The 19,031-nt window shown below is 44.6% G+C and overlaps 1 protein-coding gene across 20 annotated transcripts in view; it reads right to left on the bottom strand.

Annotated features, from left to right (window-relative positions):
- Positions 1-19,031, bottom strand: part of IRAG1 (inositol 1,4,5-triphosphate receptor associated 1) — a 166,494-nt gene that overhangs the window by 28,140 nt on the left and 119,323 nt on the right. For all 20 annotated transcript variants that reach the window (XM_086340046.1, XM_086340048.1, XM_086340059.1 and 17 more), the window contains 5 exons: positions 13,816-13,939; positions 5,931-5,961; positions 3,442-3,582; positions 2,852-2,983; positions 346-487 (listed from right to left, as the gene is read on the bottom strand). In XM_086340046.1, the coding sequence (XP_086196172.1) occupies positions 346-487; positions 2,852-2,983; positions 3,442-3,582; positions 5,931-5,961; positions 13,816-13,939 (570 nt within the window). The remainder of the gene's footprint in view (positions 1-345; positions 488-2,851; positions 2,984-3,441; positions 3,583-5,930; positions 5,962-13,815; positions 13,940-19,031) is intronic.

Here is a 19,031-nt window from a genome sequence, read left to right as displayed (position 1 = left end):
CCTGCACTGCAGCCAGGACTCTCCACCAGCTGAGCCACCAGTCAGTCTCATAAAGGAGGTTAAATTCTTGCAGCCTAAGGGCTCTGCATCACTAGTCAGCTTCTCTGGTTATTTTTATCAGGAGTTGCTTGGGGGCCATTCATGCTTTCTGGTTCCAGGCCCCCGGGGCTCACGGGAGCAGTGGCTGCAAGGCCCCTGTGGACAGCATTGGGTGGGGCAGCAAGCCTTGCTCACCCTGACATAGGCCCTGGGACTGCCCCATAGGTGTGATCCTAGCCTGGATCCATCAGGGACCCATAATCACAGGGCCAAGGTGGGGCAGTGGGCAGGAGTCCAGTTTCTTACCAGAGGGGCCACAGCTGCGGCTCGAATTTTGATTTGCAAGTTTTTTAAACTCCATGAGCTCTGCGTGGTCCTTCTCATACGTCCTCTTTAGGTTCTCCACATACTGCATCATCACTTCTGTTGCTTTCGACATGCGTTTTTCCTGCAGGGACGCAGAGGAAAAGCTCATCAGCCCTCCTTGCTCTGAGCCAGGATCTGGGCTGTGGGATTCAAAAGGTTACAGTGATATGACTCTAAGAGTTTGCTGTCTGGGGTGTGAGCTGAAACAGGGGCTCAGGTACCTGCCCTCAAGGAGAACAAGAACAAGCCCAGCCATAAAGCCTCAGGAGACGAGAAGGAACAGAGTCCTCCCTGTGGAGAATGGGTTGGGGGAGGCTTCATGAAACAGGCTGAAGTGATGTAGGGCATGGGCAGCATCTGGGCATGTAGCTATGGGCATGAGAGACAGTTCGCATTCAGGGAACTCCAAGAGCCAAAGTCTAGAGGCAGGACATTACCAGGCTTGTATCAACGTGAGGATTCCCCCTCCAGACAGAATCCTTTGGAGAGTAAAGAGGATGCCTTCAGGAATTGAGGGCTTCCCTGGTGGCTCAGACAGTAAAGAATCTGCCTTTAATGCGGGAGACCCAGTTTCAATCCCTGGGTTGGGAAGATTCCCTGGAGAAGGAAATAGCAATCCACTCCAGTATTCTTGCCTGGAGAATCCCATGGATAGAGGAGCATGGCAGGCTATAGTCCATGCGGTTGCAAAGAGTCAGACACAACTGAGTGACTTTCACTTACTTATCAGGAGTTGTGCTGGGGCAATAGGCATATACCAGAACTGTCTGGAAAGCCAAGAAAGCACAGGTCATCCTGCTTATATAGGAATCAGCAAATGGTTGGGTTTGTTCACAAGATGAAAATGTGAGTTAGAGCTGAACTGAGTGCTTTGGACTCATTCTGAAGGAAGAGGGGAGCCACTGAATGTCTTAAAGGCGTGTCATAATCAGTCCACCAATGGAGACTGGTCTAAAGGAAACAAGATGAGTGGCAGCTAGAGCAACAAGGAAAATGAGGATAAGTGCCTGAACCAGTCCATCAGAACCAGAGAGGACTCTGAGGACTGAGACAAGGAAGCCACTTGGAGAAGGCTGAAGGCTGGAGTGAGAAGCACGTTCACAAGGACTGTGCAAAGTGAAGAGTCTTCTCTGCTGACACCTCCTCCAATCCCTCAGAGAGCCCACAACCTGCCTGTCTGTGGAGGGGCATGCTCAGTGACCAAACCCTGGACAAAGTCCCCGTAGCCCTGAGCCGAGACCAGTCACTTCCCTAAAGCTCTCCCTCTGTGCTGCTCCCAGCTGGAAGAGCTTTCTGGGTGCTGCCACTCAGGAAAGTTGGGTGACTTTTCCCTGGACGGACATAGGTGGGACAGCCCTGTGGTTTGTTCTTCTTTCATTCTATGAGAACCGCCCAGGGCTGGGCCCCAGGAACACCCCTGTCATGCAACCCACGAGGCAGGACACATGGTACACAGATCCATGGCAACAGCAACAGTGACAACAACATCCAGGTGCTTTACAAGTGTCTCAGCAGCCTTGGATGGCAGACACCGCATTTTACATTTGGAGCAGCTGGCGCTCAGAGAGCTTGTTAACTGACCCAAGGGCACACAGTGAACCCTGGTACAATCAGAATGGAAACTCGGGCCGTCTGGCCCCACAACACCATGATGGGTTGGGGCAGTACCTTGTGTGCCTCAGGACTTCAAAGTGGCTGCAAGGGAGCCACAGTTGGGCTTTCATCCCAGGTTTGCCCATCACTGTGTTATTACCTTTCTGAGACTTCACATTTTTATTGAGGAATATCTTTCCAAGATTACTGGGAGGATTAATGAAACAAAGTGGGTTTTCCTAAAGCATGTTTTGCCAAACACTGAATTCCATGGGAATTGAGTAGGTATTTTATAGGGAGAAAAAAAAGAAGGAAGGGATGGTTCTTTACTCAAATACATTTGAGAAATACATAGGTAATGTTAAACAGGATTTTTCATTACAGGACTTCTCAAAGCCTTGATGCCAGCATGCATTAGAAATCTCCAAGAAAGGTAGCACGCAGCAGTTCCCATGCAGTAGGTATCCATGCGTGCAGGCTAAGTTGCTTCAGTTGTGTCTGACTTTTTGTGACCCCACGGACTGTAGCCTGCCAGGCTCCTCTGTCCTTAGGATTCTCCAGGCAAGAATACTGGAGTGGGTTGCCATGCCCTCCTTCAGGAGATCTTCGCAACCCAGGGACTGAACCATCATCTCTCACATCTCCTGCACTGACAGGAGGGTTCTTAACCACTGGCATAAAAGTTTTTTCTGGGGGAGCACCTCAAGAGTTTAGTGGTCTGCCAAAAATACTCTGAAACAATCGTAATTGGGGACATAGGATGTCCGGCCCACAGGAAGGCATCAGTTGGTGGTGTCTGCAGTTGTCAGCGCTTACACTCAGCCCCAGTTACAAGAGGCAGAGCAGAGCTCACCTGGCGGACGGCCCCCACCATCTCGGCACGGCTGGAGAGGCGGGCAGCCAGGCGGTGCAGGACAGCAATGTCCTCCAGCAGCTTCTGGTAGGTCTCCCGGTGCTCACAGTGGTGCCAGAGGGAAGCTGAGGACTGGGGAGGGAGAAGGAACATCACCTGCGGTCCTCGCAGACCAAGACTTGACTTGTGCTGTCCTGACCGAAAGGAGGGGCCTCTGTAGGCCACCAGCTGCAGCTGTTTCTGGGGTTGAAGAAGCCCAGTGTGGACACTATATATCTGGCCAGCCCAGAGGAAGGCAATCACATCCAGGTCTCTTGTCCCCAAGGTGCTCCCTCTGCCATCCCAGGTCACCCAGCCCCCTTCCTGAAAAGCTGCTGAGGACTCACAGGCCTTACACACAGCCCTGAGGTAACCAGGTCTTCAGGATCTCAGTCTCAGCTCTCTGAGGAAGCTTCTGCTTGGCTCAGGGCCTCAGCCTCATTTCTCATTTCATGAGACTCTTCTTGGTGACTATGAAAAGCAGGACACCTGGCCCAGTCCCTAGGGACAGTCCCTCCTGCAAGGGTTCTCCAGTCAGGCTTTGCAATTACCGTAATGGAAGCTTTGAAGTTTTCCAGTTCCTTCTCTGTGTTTTCCTCTGTCAGGTTGCGTTCCCTTTCTGCCTGGTTAATTCTAGATTCCAGGGTGTAGCTGTCATTTCTAAAGGCCAAGGACAGTTGTACAAACACGTTCTGTTGGGAACAAGAATGTGGAAGAAGCGCTAGGAGGAGGTACTGGAGGGAGCAAGGCTGCCGGTGAGTTTTTTGCATGAGCATTTACATCACCTCATGGAATCAGCCCGCCCAAAGCAGCCAAGTACAAGTGAAACTCTCCCTTCTTGGAGCAAACTGCACAAAAGATGGTGAAATAGGTCCGTACCAGTTCCTTCCCAGGACCAGAAGACCAAACGCATTTTACTAATAAACAATAAGAGAGTAACACTTTGCTTTTTCCTAAATGTCAAGAAAATAACATCCTGTCTTTGGGTTTAGATAAACTCAGGCCAACATAGCTGACTGTGTAAGCAATGTGGATTCATGCTAGGATTTATGGCACGTGAGTTTTGGAGGTTTCGCATGAAACTACTGTATTTAAAGAAACTCTACTTGAGATGTAAGCCTGCTGATCCAAAGCACATTTCAATCAGCATCTTATCTGAATATACCAAATTCTGAAAGCAGCTTTTAGAAGCTGCCAGGAGATTAAATAAAACCAGGTATGATTCAGTTAGAAGTTTTCTGGAAAGAGTATTCCATGCCAAAAATGCAGCCTGCATGAATGAACTTTGAGAGGTGGGGTTCATCACACATGGAATTCCTGGGCTAGTAGGAAACTTCTGGAGAGGAGAGACAGACAGATGGACTCCACACAGGAAGTAAACAATGGCCTTCATGTGCCTTGCCTGCATCAAGTGGTAGCAGATTTCCACCCTCGGGCGAGCTGATTCTGCCTGAGCGTCTGAGGTTCATGTAACATGGTCCACGGTTGGTAGACATCTCCAGATGGAGAACCGAAAACCCTGAGCTACTCAATAAGATGATGAGAGCAACATCGGAATCTTCTCTGTAGCAAACGTCTGCTCTGCGCCAGCACTGCCAGGACTTTCATGCACTTTAGCTCATTTCATCCCTCAACCACATTCTGTGTCAGGAACTGCTGTGTCCACTTTATGGGTAAAGAGATGGACACCGAGAGAGGTCATTAACTGGCTCAATGGGCCACTGGGGAGTAGCAGAGACAGGATTCAGCCTCAGCCTCTCTGATTGCAAAGCCCGTGCTCCTTTCACTGTGCTGACCACGGATTGTGTCAGAACACACGGAGGACAGGAGCGCACTGTTAACCAAACCACCCATGGCCATCTCCACCAACGTGAGTGGGCGGGGATTTTCTGCCCTGCCCAAACCTCAATCAAGTTCATCAGTAATGGTCAAAGTTTTGTTCTCTATACCTGGGTTATCCCCTTTAAAGGCAGTGCAATATAAAGTGCCCTAAATTCAGTCAGAGGACGAGGATCCAAATGTTGGTTCTGCGAAGCACTGGGTCTGGGATCTCAGATGAGTCATTTAATCCCTTAGTTTCCTCCTTTGTTCTGCTTCCTACTCTACCTGTTTCTCAGAGCTGATGAGCGGGTCAGTTGAAAGCATGGACATGTGTGTGTCACGGGCTGTAAGTGCCCTGTCTGTGTGCCAGGCAATTGTTACTATCTGTGCCAGTATTTCACATTGTCTCTCTCTCTGCTTATGTGGTCCACTGAGTCTCAGGAAGGGTATGTTTGCTTTCTTGTTATCAGGGGTAAACCATGCTATAAGATTGTAAAACCTTCCATCCCCCTAACCCGAAGTGAAAAGAAATTCTGGAATCATCTATGTTCCTGCTCCCTTCCTTCTGTCAGCATTGACATAAAATTGTCATGGAAACAAACTGCTGCTGGTGTTGGAGGTCCTCACTGTCTCCCCTCCGATGCATTCTCTTTGTCCATCTACCCCTTCACCAGAATGAAATGCCTCTCAGCTCTCTCACCATCCCCAATGGGACAGCGTCTCTACAGAGATGAGGAGGCCCTGGGGGGGATCAGTCGAGGTGAGAGAGCTGCCCCCACAGTCTCTCACCATGGCTGAACTGGCTTCCTTATGTCTGAAACACTTAGAAGGAAAGCACCTTCATCTTCCAAAGTTTGAAACATGAAATCTGATCCTATTTTAATAATTTAAAAAATAAATTTGATTCACTCTGCAGCCTCCCAGCTGACTTTGTGTACTTAAGTCATGCTTTTAAAGAAAACAATTTTTGAAGAAATGTGGGACTGCCAATTACCTTCTTATCCCTGACCAAAGTTGTTAAAATCTTCATTAACTAGGGTGGGGGGGGGGCGGGATGGCTGGTTCAGTTGGTCTGATCACAGTGCCCATATTTCCTCCATGGTCACTCGTTCTCATGTTTGTGTGAAAATGTCAGGAGCAGAGGCTGGAGAAGGGAATGTTTTGAATAAAGCCACTCATGCCCAAGTACTCAATTTCATAAAGCACTAGAATTACTTACCTCGACTTCCTTTTCAGTGAGTGGAGGGGCACTGTGAAAAAGAAAAAGACACAGAAATGAACTTTGTCCAACCCACGAAATAAACCCAAAGGTGGCTTTGACCAACCAGCAGACCAGGTGTTTCCAGGAATTGGAGTAAGCAGGGCTGGCGAGATGGAGAAGATGCAGGGTGCACTTTGCGTGAGTTCTATAACCTGCGAGAGACTGCCCGGACGCCGACTCCTACAGAGGAAGTGTGCTGGAAAATGGGCTCAGTGCTCTACAAGTGCCTCCACTAACGGTGACTTTGGGTGAGCTCTTTAATCTAAGTTTGCTCATCTATAAAATGGGAATAATATCTATCTTGCAGGAGTCTTATAAGGAATACATGTATGTATGTAAATATATATGTACAATACATGCATATATATGTGGGCTTATATTCATACATATGTGACATCTACACAGTTGTTTATGTGTATATATGTATACAAGCACATATATGTATGTATATACGTGTATGTGTACATCTGTGTATATACATGTGATGTCTACACGTGGTGGGCACTCAGGAGTGTTGATTATTACTATGACTAACAGGCGTGTTGTGAAGTCTTAATGAGAGAATACACAAGCTATACAATTTATAAGTTGTATACATCTGAACAGCCATTGTCATCTTTCCGGGGCTGCTCAGGTCTGTAAAGCCTGGCCCTTCTCTTGCCCCTGAGGACTGTGATGAGGGCGCATGTGAGCCAGAGAATGAATGGCAGGAAAGAGTGGCCAGAGCTCTTCTCCCTACCAAGGGCCTCCTCTGATGGCTGGAATCAGATCAGGAGAGAGAGTCCCAGCTGGTGCAGAGGGCGTGGTTCCCCCAGCAAGCACCCTCCACTCTGCACGCTCGCTCGGCCACCGCTCTGGCTGGTGACTACAGCTAGCCCAGCTCAGAAACCTGGACAACGTAAACAACACACGGGCCCTTTCCTGTGCTGGGGAGGACGAGGAGTCCCACCGGCGTCACAGGACTTGGCAACACAGTGTGTCATCGATAAGGCTCTCAGGAAACACAGCTTCCTCCCTTTGACGGGTGCGGAGAGACCCTGAGAGCAAAGGTAGGGGTCAGCAGTCTCTGCAAGGGGCTGGTTCTCACCCCTGACAAGGGACTATGAGAACCTTCCTGTCAGGATGAGACAACAAGACCCCATGGCCATCCAGTCAGCAGAGTACAGAGCATGAGATAAACAACTGCAAAGATGTTGGATGCTTGCAATTCTTGCCACAACCCCATCCGTCAGGCCCTTTCCTCTGGGGGCCAGCCAACAATCTCAACTCTCCTATAGAGCATGCATGTCTTGCTTATATGGTGCAACAACACTCATTGAGCTTACCTTTGACTCTTGACTTTGTTTGGACATTATGTGAAAATTACATGTTTTCATCAATTATTAACCAAACTTATTTTTCAACCTTGATTACTCATTGGCTGCTTTTCTTTTTGCTATAGAAAACTTTTTTTTTTTTTAATGTACAAGGCCTTGAGGGCTCAGGGAGGTGTGGTTTAGGTAAAGAAACTGCATGACAAGGCCAGCTCCCAAAGCAGAGCGCTCTACCTCATGAACTGTCACCGGCAGGCAAGGGGGCAAAGCCATTACCCTCCAAAAAGGTGGCGACGTATGAGGAGACCAGTTTGGATATCATTGTGTGCCTCAGAATTCAAACTGCCTTAAGAGGCCTTAGAATAAAATCAAGGGCCTCTGTGAACTGTCCCCTACCAGACTCTCTTTCTCAGCCTTGAAGGCTGTTTCGTCTTCAAACACACTTATCTCATGTGGCCCCAGGGCCTTTGCATCTACTGTTCTTCCCTTTTTTTCATTCTCTTACATTTGTAATTCATAGAATTGTACAAACATCATTACAGTCAACCTTAGAACTTTTTAATCATCCCCAAAAGGAACTCTGAACCAATTAGCAGTCACTCTCCCAACCCCCATCCTGAGCCCTAGACAACCGCTAATCTCCTTTGCCTCTATGGATGTCCCTATCCTGGATATCTCATATAAATGGAGTCATACAATACTGACTGACTTCTTTCACTTACCATAATGTTTTCAAGGTTTATCCACCTGGTAGCATATACAAATATTTCATTTTTATGGCTGAATAGTATTTTATTCTATGGATATATCAGATTTTACTTCTCTGTTTATTAGTTGATAGGCATTTGGTTTGTTTCCATTTTTAGCTATTATGAAAAATACTTGTTATTGAACATTCACATTCCAGTTTTTGTGTGGGCACATATTTTCATCTCTGCTATATATATAGGAGTGGAATTGCTGGGCTACTTTGGCCACCTCATGCGAAGAGTTGACTCATTGGAAAAGACTCTGAGGCTGGGAGGGATTGGGGGCAGGAGGAGAAGGGGACAACAGAGGATGAGATGGCTGGATGGCATCACTGACTCAATGGACATGAGTTTGGGTGAACTCCGGGAGTTGGTGATGGACAGGGAGGCCTGGTGTGCTGCAATTTATGGGGTCGCAAAGAGTCGGACACGACTGAGTGAATGAACTGAACTGATGATAACTGTACGTTTAACTTTTCAAGGAATTGTTATTCAAATTGGCTGTACCATTTTACTGAGAATTTCAATTCTTCCACATCCTCACCAACATTTGCTATTGCCCAACTTTTTATTGGGCTTCCCTGGTGGCACAGTCCGTAAGGAATTGGCCTGCAATATGGGAGACCTGGGTTCGATTCCTGGGTTGGGAAAATCCCCCGGAGGAGGGCATGGCACCCACTCCAGTATTCTTTCCTGGAAAATCTCCATGGACAGAGGAGCCTGGGGGTCTGCAGTCCATGGGGTCGCAAAAAGTTGGACACAACTGAGCGACTAAACATAGCACAGCACATGTTTTCTATTATAACTATTCTAGAGATTTAAAATTATATCTCATTTATGATAAATGATAAATCATTCAATGAAGTTATTATTCATGATAAACCATCTGAATTTGCATTTCCCTAATGACTAAAAGATGAGGAAAGGCAGGCACCTTAAAGATGGCAGAGTAGAAGGACGTGCGCTCATCCTCTCCTCTGAGAACTCCAAAATTTCAGCTAACTGCTGAACAGCCATTGACAGGAGAATATTGGAGCCTACCCAAAAAAGACCCCACATCCAAGGGCAAAGGAGAAGCCTCGACAAGGGTAGGAGGGGAAAAACCACATTTAGAATCAAAGCCCATACCTTCCAGAGATGCTCGGAGGGCTCAAACAAAACCTTGTGCATGCCAGGACCCAGGGACCCCACAAGAGACTGAGCCAGACTTGCCTTTGAGTGTTTGAGTGTCTCCTGTGGAGGCACAGGTCAGCGGAGGCCTGCTGCGGGGACAGGGACTCTGGCAGCAGCAGACCTGGGAAGCCTGGCTTGTGAGCCCCACCATAGAGCCACCGAGCAGACAAACCCACAAACTGGAGCAATGACCCCACAAGAGACTGAGCCAGACTTGCCTATGAGTGTCCAGGAGTCTCCATTGGAGGCATGGGTAGATAGTGGCCTTCCGTGGGGTCAGGGGCACTGAATACAACAGTCCTGGCATAAGTCCTTTTGAAGGAGGACCCCCAATCCTGGTTTGGCCTCAGGCCAAACTATAGGGAGAGAACACAGCCCCATCCATCAACAGAAAATTGGGTTAAAGATTTACTTAGTATGGCCCTGCCCATCAGAGCAAGACCAGGATTCCCCCACAGCCAGTCCCTACCATCAGGAAGTTTCCACAAACCTCTTATCCTTATCCATCAGAGACAGACAGAATGGAAACTGCAGTTATAGAAAACTAACCAAACTGATCACTTGGATCACAGCCTTGTCTAACTTAATGAAACTATGAGCCATGAAACTATGTAGGGCCACCCAAGACGGACGGGTCATGGTGGAGAGTTCTGACAAGACGTGGTCCACTGGGGGAAGGGAATGGCAAACAACGTCAGTATTCTTACCTTGAGAACCCTATTAGCATTGTGAAACATCAAATAAGGTATGACACTGAAAGATGAACTCCTCAGGTTGGTAGGTGCCCAATATGCTACTGGAGAAGAGTGGAGAAATAACCCCAGAAAGAATGAAGAGGCTGAGCCAAAGCAAAAACAACACCCAGTTGTGGTTGTGATTGGTGATGGAAGCAAAGTCAGATGCTGTAAGGAACAATATTGCATAGGAACCTGGAATGTTAGGTCCATGAATCAAGGCAAATTGGAAGTGGTCAAACAGGAGATGGCAAGAGTGAACATCAAATATTTTAGGAATCAGTCGACTAAAATGGACTGAAATGGGCGAATTTAATTCAGAAGATCATTATGTCTACTACCGTGGGCAAGAATCCCTTGGAAGAAATGGAGCAGCCCTCATAGTCAACAAAAGAGTCCGAAATGCAGTACTTGGGTACAATCTCAAAAATGACAGAATGATCTGTTTCCAGGGCAAACCTTTCAATATCACCGTGATCTAAGTCTATGCCCCAACCACTAATGCTGAAGAAGCTGAAGTTGAAAGGTTCTATGAAGACCTACAAGACCTTCTAGAACTAACACCAGAAAAAGATGTCCTTTTTATCATAGGGGACTGGAATGCAAAAGTAGGAAGTCAAGAGGTACCTGGAATAACAGTAAAGTTTGGCCTTGGAGTACAAAATGAAGCAAGGCAAAGGCTGACAGAGTTTTGCCCGATCACAGCAAACACCCTCTTCCAACAACACAAGAGACGACTCTACACATGAACATCACCAGATGGTCAATACCGAAATCATATTGATTATATTCTCTGTAACCAAAGATGGAGAAGCTCTCCACAGTCAGCAAAAATAAGACCAGGAGCTGACTGTGGCTCAGATCATGAACTCCTTATTGCAAAATTCAGGCTTAAAACTGAAGTACAGAAAACCAGTAGACCATTCAGGTATGACCTAAATCAAATCCCTACAATTATACAGTGGAAGTGACAAATAGATTCAAGGGATTAGATCTGATACATAGAGTGCCTGAAGAACTATGGACCAAGGTTCAGAACACTGTACAGGAGGTGGTGATCAAAACCATCCCCAAGAAGAAGTACAAAAAATGCAAAATCATTGTCTGAGGAGGCCTTACAAATAGCTGAGAAAAGAAGAGAAACAAAAGGCAAAGGAGAAAAGGAAAGATATATCCATCTGAATGCAGAGTTCCAAAGAACAGCAAGGAGAGATGAGAAAGCCTTCCTCAGTGATCAATGCAAAGAAATAGAGGAAAACAATAGAATGGGAAAGACTAGAGATCTCTTTAAGAAAATTAGAGATACAAGGGGAACATTTTATGTAAAGATGGGCACAATAAAGGAAAGAACAGTATGGACCTAACAGAAGCAGAAGATATTGAGAACAGGTGGCAAGAATACGCAGAAGACCTATACAAAAAAGATCTTAATGACCCAGATAACCACGATGGTGTGATCACTCACCTAGAACCAGACATCCTGGAATGTGAAGTCAAGTAGGCCTTAGGGAGCATCACTACAAAGAAAGCTAGTGGAGGTGATGGAATTCCAGCTGAGCTATTTCAAATCCTCAGAGATGATGGTGTGAAAGTGCTGCACTCAACATGCCAGCAAATTTGGAAAACTCAGCAGTGGCCACAAGACTGGAAAAGATTAGTTTTCATTTCAATCCCAAAGAAAGGCAATGCCAAGCAATGTTCAAACTACCACACAATTGTACTCATTTCACACGTTAGCAAAGTAATGCTCAAAATTCTCCAAGCTAGGCTTCAACAGTACTTGAATTGAGAAATTCCAGGTGTTCAAGTTGGATTTAGTAAAGGCAGAGGAACCAGAGATCAAATTGCCAACATCCGTTGGATCATAGAAAAAGCAAGAGAATTTCAGAAAATCATCTACCTCTGCTTCATTAACTATACTAAAACCTTTGACTGTGTGGATCACAGCAAACTGTGTAAAATTCTTCAAGAGATGGGAATACCAGACCACCTTACCTGCCTCTTGAGAAATCTGTGTGCAGGTCAAGAAGCAACAGTTAGAACCAGAACATGGAACGACGGACTGGTTCCAAATTGGGAAAGGAGTACGTCAAGGCTGTGTATTGTCTACCTACTTATTTAACTTATATGCAGAGTAAATCATGCAAAATGCCAGACTGGATAAAGCACAAGCTGAAATCAAGACTGCTGGGAGAGAAAGCAACAACCTCAGATAATGCAGATGACACCACCCTTATGGCAGAAAGCGAAGAGGAACTAAAAAGGCTCTTGATGAAAGTGAAAGAGGAGAGTGAAAAAGCTGGCTTAAAACTCAACATTCAGAAAACTAAGATCATGGCATCTGGTCCCATCATTTCATGGCAAATAGATGGGGAAACAATGGAAAGACTGACAGACTATTTTCTTGGTCTCCAAAATCAGTGCAGATGGTGACTGCAGCCATGAAATTAAAAGATGCTTGCTCCCTGGAAGAAAAACTATGACAAACCTAGACAGCATATTAAAAAGCAGAGACATTACTTTACCAACAAAAGTCCATCTAGTCAAGGCTATATTTTTTCCAGCAGTCATGTATGGATGTGAGAGTTGGACTGTGAAGAAAGCTGAGCGTCAAAGAATTGATGCTTTTGAACTGTGGTGTTGGAGAAGACTCTTGAGAGTCCCTTGGACTGCAAAGAAATCCAACCAGTCCATCCTAAAGGAAATCAGTCCTGAATATTCATTGGAAGGACTGATGCTAAAGCTCCAATATTTTGGTCACTTGATGCGAAGAGCTGACTCATTTGAAAAGACCCTGAAGCTGGGAAAGATTGAAGGCAGGATGAGGAGGGGATGACAGAGGATGCGATGGTTGGATGGCATCGTCGACTTGATGGACATGAGTCTGGGCAAGCTCCGGGAGTTAGTGATGGACAGGGAAGCCTGGTGTGCTGCAGTCCATGCGATCACAGAGAGTCAAATATGACTAAGCGACTGAACTGAATGACTAATGATGCTGAGCATACTTTCATGTGTTCATTGACCCCTCATACACATTCTTTGAAGAAATGTCTATTTAAATCTTCTGTCCACTTAAAGATATTAGTTGTCAATACTACTCAGCCATAAAAAATGAAATTGAAATTTTGCCATTTGCAGCAATATGGATGGACTCGGAGGGCATCATGCTAGGTAAAATAAGTCAGACAGAGAAAGACAAACATTTTATGATCTCACTTTTGTGGAATCTGAAAAAGTACATCAAGCTAGTAAATACAACAAAAAAGAAACAGACTTACAGATATGGGTTACCAGTAGGGGAGAGGGAAAGAGGAAGGAAGAAGGGCAATATAGGAATATGGGATTAAGAGGTACAAACTATAGTTAAAAAAAAAAAAAAGGCTGTAAAGATATATTGTACAAAAACAGGGAATATAGTCAGTATTTTATGATGACTATAAATGAAGTACAACCTTTTAAAATTGTGAGTCATTATACTGTATATATGTAACTTATATAATATTGTACAACTATATTTCAATAAAAAATTTTAAATTATTTTTAAAATTTAACAAATGTTGTGTTATTGAATTATAAGTTCTTTATATATTATAGAAAGAAACCCCTTATCATATACATGCTTTGCAAATATTTCCTCCTGTTCTGTGGTTTGTCTCTTCACTTTCTCGATGGCGTTGTTTGCATCACTTATGAACCTTACCTCACGTGGCCCTTTATTATTCTCTTTGTTTTGGGTGCATTAGCCCTGCCTGGACTATTGGACTTTGGCCTTTCTGGGGTCAAAGCTCAAGTCTGGTGCTCTTGTGTTCCATCCAGAATCGAACACAGGGGCCCCCCAGTGTGGGCTCCTGTGCAGCCCACGCCCTGATTTTACCTTCCAGGGAGGGACTTGTGGACCCGCAGTTTGCGAAGCAGCACATCAGAAATATTGGGCATGACATCCAGCCCGCCCTTTGACTCTTCTTCCTCAATAGCTGAGGAGAGTTCAGAAGGGTGTCCTGGAAAAACAGAAAAAAGTATTTAACTTATAAAATGTCTGTTTGAAATCACAGTAATATTCTTGGCAATTTGCTTCAGGGGGTAAGGAAGAACTTTAACATTTATTAGAGCTTGGTTATATGCCAGGGGCTTCATGATTGTTATTTTATCCTCGCAATAATCCAATGAGCTAGACTTTAATCATCCCATTTTACAGGAGGGTAAACCAAGACTCAGCAAGATTAATATTGTGTTGGCCAAAAAGTTCATTTGGGTATATCCAAACAAACCCTTTGACCAACCCAGTAACTTGCTTACAGTCACAGAACTGGTAAATGGCATGGACTATAAACAGTTCTATCTGCTCCAAGTTCTCTGTTCTTCCCACCGCTCCCCACAGTACCAAGCAGTCTCCTTTGTCTGGGGTCTGAGATTGGTTTTTGGCAATTGGAAGCTGGTTGGCTCGTTGGCTATAATGTTTAGAAAAGTCCCCTCTCTTTGGCAGACTTCTCAGGAGGCTGGCTGCCCAACTAATCTTCCTCAAGTGAATTCTATTATCTGTGTCCCACTTAGAAATAAGAATTTGCTTCCATATTCCCACAGATAGGAGTAGAAACAGGGTTTTTCCAGAGTAAAGCTAAGGTCATTAAATCTTTGATCTTTTGTGGACCTCTGAAATAGTTGCCTCTGAGTTAGTTGTCCTGAGTTGCCTCAGGACCAATAAAAAAAATTTTTTTTCCCCAAATATCTCCTAACCTTCCTTGGTCTGTGCTCTGAAGACAGAAATAACAAACCAAGTGTTCTCTTTGCCACAAATTTTTCTCATGTTCACAGACAGCTCCAAAGCTTCCTTTCTTCATTTTCCCAACTGTTCAGCGTGGCCTCTAGATACATCCCATGCCCCTACATTCTGGTTGTTGCTACCCCAGAGGCTCCAATGTCCTCCATCAAACTCTTATCTCTGGAGCATGTTGGCAATGTCCTTTGCATTGACCTCAGTTATTCATTTGGCATAGACTTGCTGTGCCCTATGGGCTCATAGCACACTTCAAATTAAAAGTCTCAAATCTCTTTTACTTGAGCTAAATCAAATATCTATGTCTCATACAATGCTTACTTTCCATTGCAGGACTTTATAGTTATCCATCCCTTACCATCTTTCATGGATTTGGGCCCAGCAGATTTCTAGAACTATAGTCAAGGCCTGCGATCAGGACTGTGGGCAAGGTTGTGGTAGCCAGCTAAATGGAGCTAAGATTGGGAGTCATGAATTAGAAGCCTCCTCAAGTGAGATCACGTGGTGAGATGATTAGGTATACTTTGGCTCTAGGTGAAGAATGTTTACATACTTAGATCCTTCCAACAACTGAACAGTGTTGATGATGTTCCTGGCCCTCAAGGCATCCAGCAAAGTCTGGAGAACCATCTATCAGAGCCACGGCAGCCAGCAATCCTTCTTGGGATCTGAGATTCTACTCATATCAGGTAGCTACTTCTCTTAGCTACCTGTCACCTCTTGAGTTCTGCCCTGGCACTGCTCTCTGACATTTCCATGTGACAGAGGGCAAACCTTGTGGTGCCTTTGGCCTCACTCTGCCTTTATGTATCCCCACTTCACCCAGCAGAGAGATAATGAAGAACTGGGCTCCTGAGGAAATCTGTAGGATTGATAGAATTATACAAGATCTAATCACCATAGTGAAGTCATATGAGGGGGTTTTTTGCCTGGAAAAGTCCCCTAGGTAGAACCCCACCCATTAAAATGGCTGTCTTAAGAGTGATCCCATGGGATTTCCCTGGCGGTCCAGTGGCTAAGACTCTGGGTTTCCAATGCAGGGGTCCCAGGTTCGATCCCTGATCAGGGAAAGAGACCCCACACGCGTCAACTAAAGATCTCACATGCCACAGTGAAGATCAAAGATCCTGCATGCTGCAACTAAGAACTGACACAGCCAAATCAATGAGTAAATATTATTTTTTAAAATGGTGGTCCTAGAACAAGTGGCTCTCAGAACCAGCCACCCTCCTGACTGCAACCAAACTGACGACAATGCCAACACAAAATTTTAAAGTCAACTAAAAATATATCACAACTCTCAATACAGGAAATGATAATAATCTTTAAAAATAATGGTCAGAGAAAAAATTTCCTAGAAATAAATGTAGAGCTCCCAACCTTGTTAACCCTTTCTTCCTCCCTCAAAGAATCAGTCCTGAGAGGAAGATATCAGAGGTAGTGGTAAGGTTGTGATAAACTTTTGTAGTTACTTTTGTGACTACAGAGCCAGAAGAGAACAGGACCAAGGGGTGAGTGGGCAGATGAAGAGGTGTTCAGAAAGTTTATCTGGAGTAGAAAGATCTCCACACCACCAAACAACACTCCAACAAGATGAAAGATTGCCTGTGCGGCTGTTTGTTTTTCATAATGAGGAGGCGAGGAAAAGAAAGGAAAAGCAGAATGACAGCATGGTATTCTACCAGCTGATAATCTCAAACAATATAAAGGGATTTACCAGAAAGGAAGATACATGAGAAAATAAATCAAACAAGTCCCGCTGATGGAGTGAGTGGCAGAAGACACATGGAAAACCCCAGCTGAAAATCAACCCACCCATCCTGCACTTCTGAGAAATAGCAGAGTGACCAAACTCTTTGAATTTTGCCTGTCTTTTCCTTCCTTTCTCTGGCAGAAGAGTGAGAGTGGCTGCTGGCAATAGATGGGTCAAGTGTGGAAAAGAAACATCTGGGCAGATTGTCCCTATAATTCTACTCTGAATTGGTGAAATAATCCATGCCTTACTACTGGCCACCCAAGGGAATAAGATATACCCCAACTTCGGTGTCATAAATTCAAGTGCTACGGTACAAACAAAATTACAGAAAAAGAGCAGAAACCAACCCGCAACCACCACTACCCACAGCTCCATCTGAACTTCCTCTTTTCCCCATTCTCCAGGCAGTGACCAAGCAGACACAAAACACCCAGTCCTCAACTCAGCGCAGCCAGGAGGACAGAGATCTCAGAAAAGGTAGGAAGAAGTCAATGAAAATTGATCTACACAATATATCTAGGTCAAGAGAAACTTCAAGTACAAATGTTCTCATCAAAAATAAATTAAATGAAAGCAAATGTCATGGCAACTACACAAAAATAGTGAAAAGAGGAAGGAAAGCAGGGAGGAAGGTGTAAAGGAAAGAAGAAAGGAAACACACAGGCCACAGATGTCAGGATAGAAACAGAGATGCAAGAACATGTCAAAAATGCATTTTTGTGTAAAGGGCATGGCACAAGTGCTTTGACTCTAGGAGAAATTAGAACTCCCCCTCAAAACGAAAAAAAGAATCAGAGGTGAAATTAGAGGATGGCATAAAATGGAAGAAGATTACAATCTAAGAAAATAAACTGAAGACCAAAAATAATAAAGCAAAAAATTCTAAAAACGTAGATCTAACCAATATGTTGGAAATATGAAGAAATAAAAACAAAGCCTCAAGTTGAGTTAGTGGAGGAAACTGAGATGAGCATAAGGAATAAAAAAGGAAAGAAAGATTAAAGTATTGAGAGGCAGAATAATGGACCTCCAGTGAAGACACTGATGAGAAATTTCCAGATAATGGTGGCTCTGAAGAAGGGGAAAAACAAAAGCAACAAAGAACAGGGTCAAAGACATGAGAGAAGAAAAAATTTCCTCCATGGAGAGAAAAGCCAAATTTGCAGACTGAAAAAGCACACCACTACAGAAAAAAACACATGTATATATAATCTTATTCTTTCTATATATGTAGATATATTTTATATAGATCTGTATCTATATATCTTCTCCAACTACCCTCATAGAAAGAGTAAGCCACCTACAGGGAAAGGTGAGGATTGAGAGGTGCTGTAAATAAGTTGGTCTTAAGACTTCTTGGCAAGACTGAATACAGTGGAGCATTTATAAAGATCTGGGGAAAAGAGAGATCCAGAATGTATAACTCTCCAAGCTCTCTTTCAAGGGACTTTCTTCCCTGGTGGCTCAGTGGTAAAGAATCCACCTGCCAATGCAGGAAGGCATGTTCAATCTCTGGGTCGGGAAGATCCCCTGGAGAAGGGAATGACAGCCCACTCCAGTATTCTTGCCTGGGAAATTTCATGGACAGAGGAGCCTGGGGGGCTACAGTCCATGGGGCCACAAAGAGTTGGACATGAGTTAGTGACCAAACAGACAACAGCAACAGTACCTCAATGATATTTTAAAAGTGTTCATATTTCTTGTTACTTTGTGGCTTAGATAATCATACACTGCATCCTTTTTAAATGTGTATCAAAGACTGGTTCTGGGCCCTTGATTCTGTTTTATTCTGATAAGTACTGTACCACTTTAATTACTACTGCCTTATAATATATTCTAAGTATACAGTCAGTTACTTCTCCCCTCTCGCTGTTTTTTTTTTTTTTTGAAGAGTATTCATTATATTTTAGACAAAGATTCAGTGAGAATAGAAAGAGCAACTAGACAAGAATTCAGGAGACTGGACTTCATGGCCAAATACCACTTAACAGTGTCTGGCGTCTTTCAATGTGTCTGGTGTCTTTGTGACCCTACAGACTGTAGTATGCCAGGCTCCTCTGTCCATAGGATTCTCCAGGCAAGAATACTGGAGTAGGTTGCCATTCCCTCCTCCAGGATATCTTCTCGACCCAGGCATCAAATCTGCATCCCCTCCTGAGCAGGGAGTTTCTTTACCACTGAGTCACCTGGGAAGCCCAATCTTTGGGGTAACAGAATCTTAAATCTTCAGATACATATATCTTATTAAATAAAACAAAGTTCAGAAGTATTAGTAAGATAAATACAAATATAACTATATATAAACTGCTTGAAAACAGATTTGCTACCCCAATTAAGGAGAAATAATTGGGCTTCCCTGGTGGCTCAGATGGTAAAGAACCACCTGCAATGTAGGAGACCTGAGTTTGATCCCTGGGTCAGGAAGATCCCCTGGAGGAGGGAATGGCTACCCACTCCAGTATTCTTGCCTGGAGAATCCCACGGACAGAGTAGTCTGGTGGGCTATAGTCCATGGAGTCGCAAATAATTGGACATGACTGAATGACTAACACATATACAC

This window comes from Bos grunniens, chromosome 15, assembly GCF_055505025.1.
Source record: "Bos grunniens cultivar Pamir isolate PY7600 chromosome 15, Bosgru_T2T1.0, whole genome shotgun sequence".
Lineage (NCBI taxonomy): Eukaryota > Metazoa > Chordata > Mammalia > Artiodactyla > Bovidae > Bos > Bos grunniens.
The sequence above is the reverse complement of the archived record's forward strand: the minus strand, read 5'-3'. Positions and strand labels throughout refer to the sequence as shown.